This window comes from Seriola aureovittata, chromosome 23 (genome assembly GCF_021018895.1).
Source record: "Seriola aureovittata isolate HTS-2021-v1 ecotype China chromosome 23, ASM2101889v1, whole genome shotgun sequence".
NCBI classification, from domain to species: Eukaryota; Metazoa; Chordata; class Actinopteri; order Carangiformes; family Carangidae; genus Seriola; species Seriola aureovittata.
The window spans coordinates 1,853,990-1,864,814 of NC_079386.1; the positions used below are offsets into that span (position 1 = coordinate 1,853,990).

The 10,825-nt window shown below is 40.8% G+C and overlaps 1 protein-coding gene across 10 annotated transcripts in view; it reads left to right on the top strand.

Moving 5' to 3' along the window:
• The window catches only part of ehbp1l1a (EH domain binding protein 1-like 1a), a 44,398-nt gene that overhangs the window by 16,138 nt on the left and 17,435 nt on the right, over positions 1 to 10,825 (top strand). For 4 of the 10 annotated variants that reach the window (XR_008826560.1, XR_008826561.1, XR_008826559.1 and 1 more), the window contains 8 exons: positions 542 to 742; positions 871 to 1,014; positions 2,208 to 2,414; positions 2,634 to 2,693; positions 2,782 to 2,881; positions 6,036 to 6,482; positions 6,671 to 10,567; positions 10,659 to 10,724. Coding sequence is in view for 1 of the 10 variants with exons in the window: in XM_056368571.1 (XP_056224546.1) it covers positions 542 to 742; positions 871 to 1,014; positions 2,208 to 2,414; positions 2,634 to 2,693; positions 2,782 to 2,881 (712 nt within the window). In the remaining 9 variants the exon portion in view is untranslated. The remainder of the gene's footprint in view (positions 1 to 541; positions 743 to 870; positions 1,015 to 2,207; positions 2,415 to 2,633; positions 2,694 to 2,781; positions 2,882 to 6,035; positions 6,483 to 6,670; positions 10,568 to 10,658; positions 10,725 to 10,825) is intronic. The other 6 variants (XR_008826563.1, XR_008826564.1, XR_008826567.1 and 3 more) reach the window with 4 other exon arrangements.

Here is a 10,825-nt window from a genome sequence, read left to right on the forward strand (position 1 = left end):
GCTAACTTGACAACCGCAAAGCGAGTTAGCTAACTGTCTGAAAAGTCTGAAAAGACAATATGAAAAATGTCTTTAAGTATTTGTTGCAGTATTTATTTTAGTTAGTTAGCATTAGTATGCTTTTCTTCTGCATTTTTCATTAATACCCTCCTTTAATGCCCCTGGCTGGAGCCATAATGTTTTCAGGTTATCTGTCTGTCCGTCCCATTCTCATGAACACCATATCTCAGAAACACCTTAAGGGAATTTGGCACAAATGTTCAATTGGACTCAAGGATGAACTGATTACAATTTGATGATTATAGATCAAAGGTCAAGGTCACTGTGACCTCACAAAACATATTTTTTGTCCATAATCAAGTACGCTAATTATGAAAAAATACACTTTATACCTTATTCCTTCAAAGTCTTCACTACATATATGATATGAGTCTGGACAGACATGGATATAAACTACAACTTAACTGTTTGGCGGAGGGATACAACCGCAAAGCCGTAATTCTAGTTTTTCTCTGTCACTGTTCCCATCTTCCTCTCTCAGCATGTCCGAGTGTCTGGAGAGCACAGAGCGTTCCTTCCTTTTCTTCTGTCCCCTCCTCCTCATCAGCTCCTCTCAGCTCCTTCCCTACTATACCTCCACCACCTCCTGCTCCCAGACAGCCTAAGACTCGACCCACCTCTGTGGGGGAGCCAGGCTCAGCCCTGACCAGACCCACCAGTCTGCCATCGGCCCCTGAGACAGGTACAGGGACAGAGAAACAGCGTAGGCCAGGCTAGTTCACACTTTTCCCTTTCACAAACCTGTTACTTTGCCTGTACTTGTTTTCCCTCTGTCCTCCCATGTTCTTTTCCTTCTCCTCTTTTTTCCAGCTTCCTGGCAGAGTGAATGGAGGCCTCCGAAATCTCAGGCCCCTCTAGCACAGACAACCCTCTCTCCTAAGTTTCTGCGCCTCTCTGCCAGTGATCATGGACAGCCTGCAGTGCTGCAGAAAAAGCAGAGAATAGAGATGCCATGTAATATTGCCCTACCTTTAACCCAGCTCAACCCTAACATCCTTCTTTGTTGATCAGCCTGGGCCTGACCCTCTCTATTCTTATCTAAACCCAGTGCCTCTTCTTCTGCTCTAACATTTAACTAACATGTAGCTTTGGTTCATCCTTAATAATTCAGCATTCAGCATTAGTGGAGAGCATATGGAATTCCAGGGCCTATTTTTCCGATAGTGCCCAAATGTGCAGTATATTTATACATATATGTAGATTGATCTGAACTGAGACCAGTCTCTTGAAAACTTTCATGGAATTTGTTGACAATGAAGACAATGAAGCCTCATCCAGACATTCACCTCACTCGAACAACCACCGTATTAATCAGACCAGCTGTCCCCTCACTTAGTATTTTCATTGAATGTCTAATTGTATGGATGAAATCATGAATACCCAGCATATTACTTTAGCGTGGTCTCCTTTAGCGTGTGAGCAAACAAGAGTTTCAACCTAAGGTCTTATCTTTCTAGGTTGGATATTATAGAACAGACATCTCATATGCAAATGTAATATATGTACACATATTGCATTTGCATATATGAAATAAAGGTACATACAAAATAAAAACATATATGAAATTATAATGTATGTAATTCCTTAGAAATTGGAACAATTTTATATATTGACATGTACTGCAATAATGAGAAATTAACAAAAAATCAGAGAACATTCAAGAGCATATAGAATTTTTATATATATATATATGTTGATTTAATAAACTTGCATATATAAATTGAATATAGATCATTCAACATGTACAGTATGTTCGTGATATGTTATACCATATAGAATTATATCTGCATATCTTTAATATAAGTACATATATACATTTTACAGTGGGTATTTCATATGTTATACACGATATTACATATCTGAAAGGAGAAAACTATATAATGTTAATTGGCTCATTGACAGTGTTGTGGGGTTTGTTAAATTGATTTACTTTTCCCTCTCTCTGTGTATTTAAGCTGATGCTGCAGCAACCTTTATATAAATGTGATGGTGTCTGAAGGCTTCTCAATTCCTGTCTCCTATCTTATGTGAATCTGTAAAGCACACTCTAAGTTTGGGTTACTGATTTCCCTCCCTCCATTCCCTGTCTACTGCCCTGTCTTGCCCTCCCTCCCATCATTCCTCTGCCTCCCTTTCCTCCCTGTCAGCTTCATCCGCTCTGCCCGTTGATCAGTCATTAGAGCAGAAACCTCAAGGAGAGTCTGGATTTGTTCCTTCCTGGAAACCCCAGGTCACCCCTCCAGTACACCCCTCACCTTCCTCTGCTCTTGTTCTCTCCGGACCTCCTCTTCCTCTTCCTCCCCAGCCTCATATATTCCAAACTGCTGTAGCCTCCCCCAGTGACCAAGACACAGGTACAAAATAAAAAAGGAAGTGTGTGATTACATTTAGCATTAAAATCAGTGACCACATCCATCCACTATGAAGCATGTCTCCCCCTGCTGGTTGTTTTCAGTTAAGCAGCTAAACACTTGATTCCACACTGTTCATGCTGTGCTGGCGTGGAGGCACATGAACATAAACTTCCAGGTTATCATGTAAAAAATGTTGTTTGTGTTTTTCTTTCCTTTCAGAATTCAAAAGACAGTTGAGCACACTGAGTGAAGAGGATAACCAGAATACAACACCTACAAGTGAGCATGAACACAACATGAAGTGAATTAGGATTAGTGATACCTATATGCAATGACTCCATGTTTAACTTGATATTATGTTGTTCAGGCCCTGATATCCCTACTGGCTGGAGGCCAGATCCGTCCAGAGCTTCAGAACAGAAAAGAGACGTGCACTTTGGAATCAAGGTCGTCAAGACATCAGCAGGGTAAGGGAATATAAAAGACGGCCTTTTGACGCGTTTGGTGTTTTGAAGTGTTTGGTGTGGTTGGCATGGCTGTAAAGGAATCATTCACCTCAGATACTCCAACACTGTGACTGCAGATGTGGGGTCTACCACTGATTAAGAAAATTTGATAGGACTTCGAAAAGTTAATAATAAGATTGATTTGGCACTGTTTTGTTGAAGTTAGAATTTCTTTATGCAACACTTTTCAAAGCAAAAATAACAGTCCATCACGAAACCAGGTAGGACTGTGACAACAAGAACACCAAAACAGAATGAACAAAACAGACACAAGTTCAACAGATGACAAAATGATCAGTTAAGGAAAGTGTTGCGCTGAACAGTCCGTCTTGAGTAGAATGTGAGTTTAATTGCAGACTATATTAGAAATAGATAAACTATTTCAAAGACAGCAAATACTTGTTAATGCTTCCCTTTATTTTAAGTCAAGGTCTTGGAACATCCAGTAGACACTGGGTAGCTCACCTGAGACATTCATAGGTATTATCTGGACATTATCTGGATATTATCTGCACTACAATGGATAGGTAATAGGATAGGTAACCCAGGTAATCCACGATGCCCATCAGTGTTGACGTTCCGACCCATCATTATGTAGGGTCGGACACCCATCTTCAAACTCTATTTGATCTTGACTACACACCTGTAAAGTGATGCTGTCACGGTGACAAAAATCTATGCGGACAGATGTAGGCCAATCCACTTCTGGCCGCTTGAGCTGTTTTGTGACTGTTGCAGTCTTGGTTTCGTTCAAAAAAAAAAAACACGTTGCTATATTTCACCAGACGTGATCACTGACACTCATGTGTGAACTTTCACTCAGCGAAAGTTGAAGACTTTTTTTCTGAGCATTAAGATTTTTATTTGTCTCGCCTGTGACGGCTGATCTGATCTGTTGTACAAAGGAAAATACACTGAACAACACTTAAATATTTTTGGAAATGCAAAAATGGAAACGGACTTAACAGTGTTAGGTTTTTCAGGGGTAGACTTTTCCTTTACTAAGATAATATTCATCAAACATTAACCCCTTTGCATATAAGTTACCGCGAAAAACTGCTGTGCTGTGTAATCATACATGGCAAAAAATTAAGTCCACAGTGTATATGATATTTCGTCATAATTGCAGATTTGGTTTATTTGGTTTGTTCATTGTTACATTTGACACCTGAAGGACGTGTATAGGGTGTCATTTTATTCAAAGTAAAACGGTCTGCATTGACTGATTATAAAGTTTGTTGACAGATACAGAATCTTATTTTTGTTACAGATTTTATCCATCTAAACAAATGTAGCTTTGTGCTGTTAAATGTCTGCATTTAAAAAGGCTATATAGAGCTTTTTTCCAAAACGCTTCACAGTTTCCCTTTCATTCACTCACTGACTAACACACACAGTGAATTACCATGCAAGGTGCTGGTCTGACCATCAGGAGCAATTTGGGGTTGTACTGTGAAAGGGGTTGCTAGGAAACACATCTCCACACAGGATCTCTGGAGCTCAGCCACAGTGACCATCAGGTTGTTGGTCTCCTCTCTTACCAAGACCCTTTTCCCTGATGTCTCAGTTAGTCCAGGTCCAGCTCTAGAAGAGTCATGGTTGTTCCAGACTTCCTCATGTCAGAATGATGCGACCACTGTTCTTCTTGGGAACCTTCAATGCAGCAGAAATGTTTTTGAGCCTAAACACAATCCTGTCTCTGAGCTCTGCAGCAGTTCCTTCCTCCTTATGGTTTCAGCTCTGATCTGCATTGTCAGCTGTGAGACCTTATGTAGACAGGTGTGTGTCTGAGTTTATTACAGGTGGACTCCATTCAAGGTGTAGAAACATCTCAGAGATGATCAAGAGAAATGGAAGAAGCTGAGCTTAAGTGTCTGAATACTTATGTCAGTGTGATATTTCAGTTTCAAAAATTCTGTTTTCACTTTGTCATCATGGGATACTGAGTGTAGACTGATGAAGGAAAATACATTTAAATGATTTTAGCATCAGGCTGCAACATCACAATATGTGAAACAAGTGAAGGGGTCTGAAGAATTTCCGAATGTACTGTATATAGTTATATAAGCATGGACAACTACCCTCAGTTCAGATGGTGATATGTGGCTGGTAAGAGGAGCCAAATATTATTTTAAGTGGACCGGAAATAGCAGACTTGCATTTGACATTTAGCAAAAACAAGGACTTCAAAAGGATGCTCATGTTGCTGTGTTTCTGAATGTGCTACCTGTAAAATCTGATGAGATCAAGGCATGAACATGTTTTGGAGATGAACTTGGTTAAGACCCTGTACTGCTGCTACATGCCACTTTGTAAACAACATTAGGAAGCATGTTTTGGTTTGCATTTGCTATTAACTGGTTAGCAGCCTTGGCTTTCAATACTTCAGCCCACAATCAAATCCCTGGCATTTGTTTGGCTTAAAAGGGCATTTGTTCGGCTTAAAAAGACATTTGTTCGGCTTAAAAGGGCCTCTGGGAATCTTCTAGGCTAAATACATTACTCTACTGTATAGACTGAGAGCTCTGTGGCAGAAAGTAAAAGGTCTTCCCAGTCAGAATTCAGGAACTGTTGTAGAAATGTATTTGTAATTCAGATTCCCATGTCCACCGACAATCAAGTGAAGAAAGACCTTGGTGCCCTCTGTTGAGCAGCTTCCAGTGCTTAGAGTCTTGTGGCTACTTTTAAGGCAGCAGAAACATGACACTGCTTATTTGGCTGTGCATGAAATAGCCTTTGCCTAACATATGGGATTTTCACAGGGATTCTTTTCACGTTGAAATTTAAAAAAAAGCATCTTAGTCAAAGTCATGTTGATTTAGCAAGTGCCAGATCTGGCAGTGTTCTTTTATTGTATTATTTTAAAAGGATACTGCTGCTTGCCAAGACCTGGTCATTTCTTCCATGACTTATCACAAAATGTTTGTTTGTTTGGTAACCGTCTGGATTGAATCTCCTGTAGTATTTTTTTGCCATATATAATCTTTGTAGCCCCATCTCAAATTGCTCACCCGCTTGTATGCTGTTCAGTGGAATTTTGTGAAAATGGCGTGGATGTTGCTGCATTACTGTGGTGAAGACTTTCCTTACCTCACAATGTCTGTTTATCCCTCAGACCTGAGAGCATGGCCTCACTTCTGGCCCTTAGCCCCAGAACACCCTTAGCCCCAGGGCTAAAATATTTTGAGATGCCAAAAACACAGATGGATCAGCCAGAATCACGGCCGACAACGACATTCCCCAACGTCCAGCCAGTACTTCCTCCCTATTCTACTGTGCCTACACAAAACCCTGATTTTCATGATGCAACCACTCCAGTCAAGGAGCTTCTGGTCCAACCAACGAGTCACTTGTCTAAGATGTCCATTCAGTTAGGGAATACAATAACTCAACCAGAGCCTGTTCAGCATATACCCTATTCTCCTACTGACACCCAACCTACTTCCAGATCACTCCAAGGACCTTTGTTGCACTTGCCTCAAATTGCTACAGCCTCTGACACAAAACCAATAGAAAGGATAGGAATGGCCCACAAAAAAGAAGCTGTTTCTATGGATTTGGGGTAAGTTTGGCATGGTGTTCGATCAGCTAATGCCTACCCATTCTATAGTCTTGAAAATGCATCTAAGTTCTAATCAATGTTAACACTAGCAATGCAAAAGTAAATTAGTAGATTTCGTTAAACAGCTTTCTTAAGTGCATCAGTCTTTTTGTCCTGACATCAATCTTTGGTGTACTCTACTCCTTCAGAAATGAGACCATGACTGCTTCAGTGTCGTCTTGTCTCAGAGACACCAATTCTACTTTTCCTCCAAGGGTGATGAATAAAACACCAGAAGCTCAGACTGGAGAGCGGCCCATTACAACAAACTCACAGAGGGAGAAACCACATAGAGACACTGTAAAAATCAGCCCCACTGTTCCAATACCTGTTTTGGATAAGAAAATCACATGCAACACAACCACCTCGGACCAAGTCACTTCAAGATTGGACTGTCATTTTGGGATTCTCTCAGAACAGCAGGCCACAACAAAGAATTTGTCAAATCAAAGCGAAGAATCTAGTGTGAATTTTGCATTGTCTTCAACAAATAGCTTTGGTGTGTGTGGTTTGGAGTCAGAGCATTGTATGGAGGAAGGGAGAACTGAAAATGTGGCTTGTTCTATGGATAAGAGGCCATTGTATGAAAAAGATAGAGTTACACAGGAACTTGTGTTACCAAGCTCAGCAGTCAATGTAGAAGAAAAATGTGTGTACATATCTAAGGCGGATCTTGGTCCACTATGTCCAGGAGGGAGTTCTGTTTCTCAATTACCAACTTTACAGCCTAAAGCTCAGATTGAAGGAACAGTGAGTATGACTGAGTTACTCTCAAGTTGCTCACAATATTCCAAGATTCCTGGCATGCCATCTTTACATCAGTCACAAGTTATACCTTGGCCAGATGATAAGAGGTTACTTTTTCAGAAGGTATCTACCAAGAGATTGCCTTTACTCCTGTATTTAGATAATGTTAGTTCCATTTATGAGGGTAGTGTAGGAATTACAAAAATGGTGAACGTAGCACCATCATGCTCAAGGTCTGCCAGTATTCCTGGATTCCCAACTGCTTTGAAACGAGAGCTGAGTATGGCCAACCTTTTACCTGTATGTCCCAAAATTAGCAGGGTCCCAGGTTTAGCTTCTGTGGGATCAGTGAATGGATATGAAAATAATGTTTGGGACAGATTTTCTCTGTGGAAAAGAACATTGCAGATAGAAGAAGCATTTGTTTCACACATGTCTTGTGTCCAGCGAGAAGATGTCAGTGATACTAGTATGGTTAAAGTCATGGTGTCCATGTTGCCAACATGTTCTAGAAAGGCAAGTGTTCCAGGCTTTCCATCTGCACCACTGCAAAAGGCTTCAAACACTCCAAGTATGGCCAATTGTCTCCCTACATATCCCAAACAGACAATGATTGCAGGAATGCCATTTAGACAAAGAATTGTGGCATACAATGATGACTGGCACATTTTGAGAGAATTAATATTAGATAGACCATTGAGAAACAATCCTGTTCTGGTTCATAAGTCATATGGGGACAAAGAAAGTCTAAAATATATGGTAAATATTTTACCATCTTGTCCCTGGAAGGCAACCGTTCCTGGTTTTCCATCTGTGCCAAAAAAAGAACCTGGTGTACATGGTGTTCCATTTTCACCAAGGCAAGATCCGAGCATGGCAGATTTCTTTCCTAGTTGCCCAAGAAAAACCAGAGTCATTGGTTTACCCTCTAAGGAGCCAGTTAGTGCTCAAGGTGAAGGTTTGGTTAAAACCAGGCATATTGTGATGGCGAAACCATTGAGTAAAGGTGAAGTCCTGATTCAAGATATTTCCCCAGGTGCTGCTGAAGATGTAGACAAAAGAGAAATTTACAGCTCAGTGGCAATCTTGCCCTTATGTCCTGTGAGATCATGCCTTGTGGGTATACCCACAGCACCCCAGAAGCTGTTACTGAATATTGTCAGTCTTGTATCTATGTGTGGTAAACAAACCCAAACTCCTGGTATGCCATCTCGAGATCAAAACAATTCAAAGAACAACAAATGGCATGCTTTGAGAAGATTAATTAACAAAAAACCAGAGAAGAATATAGAAGCTTACATCGTTCAGTGGATACCAAAAGACACAGAAACCATTAAAGATGGCAGAATGGTAGCTATGTTGATAAGCTGCCCACAAAAAGCCAATGTCTTTGGCATACCCTCTGCTCCACAGCAAGAACCTAGTATGGTCAATGTAATGCCCTCTTGCCCCAGACATAGTGGAATCCCTGGTTTGCCTTCAAAGACTGGACAAAAACTTTGTTTGTCCGGCTGCAAGGAATGGTTTGTTTATAAAAGCTTACAGTGGGATAGTCCACTTGTCAAAAGAAAAGTGCAGATTCTAAATGCAGTTTCATGTTTTGATAAGAACACTTTTGAAAGAATGAGTGCAATATTACCCTCTTGCCCTGAGAATGCTAGTGTACCTGGGTTTCCCTCTGCTCTGACACTGACATTAGCTGATGGCCCAACTATGGTGGCTCTATTGCCTAGTTGTACAAAGGAATCTAGAGTTCCTGGAATGCCAATTAGAGACTCCACCAAACAGGTACAGTGGCTAATGGAAAGAATGTGTCTGCTATTCTCCAGGGAGAAGGCCGCGGTTACATTATATTTAGATGATCTTAATAAGTTCTATCATGAATGTGATGAGATCAAAACTATGGTATCCATATTGCCCCTCTTCCCACAGGCAACCTGTTTACCAGACTTCCCATCAGTACCATGTCAGATGTCAGCAGATATGCCAAGTATGATAAATCTGCTGCCTACTTGTTCAACACATTCCAGAGTTTGTGGAATACCATCTAGAATCCACAGTGAATCTGATGAAGCGGAATGGAATGTAGACAAACAGCCAGTATGGGAAAAGCCATTAACAAACCCAGGAAAAGTGTCAGTAACACATGACCATAAGATTTATTTTAGAGAGAAGGGAGTGCTCAGAATAATGGTATCAATGTTGCCATCATGTCCCAAACACTCTAATACTCTTGGAGTTCCGTCAAAGATAGGAGAGAGAGCAGTGGAAGCTTTGGTGAAAGAGGCTCCCAGCATGTTGAAATCCTTAGCCACTTTCCCAAAACAAGGTAAAATTCCAGGTCTACCTGCAAAAAATTTTGCAAAAGAGTGTGATAGCTGGTGTTTGAACAGGAGAGCATTTTGGGAAAAGCCATTCCATAGAACGTATGGAGTGGTTTACAGAGATTTTACAGTTAAGGAAATGTCATATAGGGACAAGGAAATAATGTTGAGTATGCTTCTATCATGCCCACGACAAGCCCTGACTCCTGGATTTCCATCTGCTCCCCAAGCTGTTGATGCCATAGTAGAAAAAAATCTAGACATGGTACACTTGAAACAATGTTGCCCAACACAGTCAAGTATCATTGGTTTCCCCTCAAGAGTGTCAGTTATTTCTTATTCTAAAGTAGGGGACTGGCCAGTTGTGATGATAAACATGCAAGGCAGCTGTCAATTTCACAAAAAGTATTTGTCTCCAAGCAAAGATATGATGAAGGCAAGTCTTTCTCTCGAACCTTCTTGTCCAAACATTGCTCTTAGTTACATAGACCAGCTTCCAAATATGGTGAATATTGTGCCTTCTTGCCCAGAGAAAGCTTCTGTTCTTGGAATACCATCAACACATGTGCACCAGTTAGGACAGGGGTGGCCAGTTAAAACACCAGTATTGATGAGTACACAGCTGTCATTTGAACAACAGTCCCTTTGTAAGGTTTCTGACAGAGATAAATATGTGCAGTTTATATTCCCTAGCCAAGATGCACCAGAGGATGTACAACAAGGATTGACAATTGAGTCTTCAACTTGTCCCATCGAGGTTGTCAGAGAGTTACCATCATCAACTTTTGAAATCCAAGTGGATCAGCCATCCTCTAGATCTAATGGAATTGAGATGTTATGTGATGAGACCATTCCAACCAGATTAGATCTTGACACAAAGAAAGCAAAATCGGAGGTGGGCTTACCTTTGGAGATGCATAAAGATGAACAGGGCTGTTGGACTGAGGCTGAAGAAGTAGCTGTTCTAGAAAAAGGGTGAGTGAGTTGGATATTAAGAGTTGGACTTCTGCCTGTGACATTAGCGGATTTGGTTTCTGAAAAATTTTCTTTTTGATTCTGTTTTCAGAAACTTGCATTGCAGAATGTGGCACTCTGTACCTGACATGCCATTATTCCTGAGTGTTAGGAAGAGGTGGGTTGGATGGGTTGCACAGTGATGCAAAGATGTGTTGCTTTGCCACAATAATGCATTTTCATCTAAACACCATCTGAATGATTGTTGCAAAATTTGCT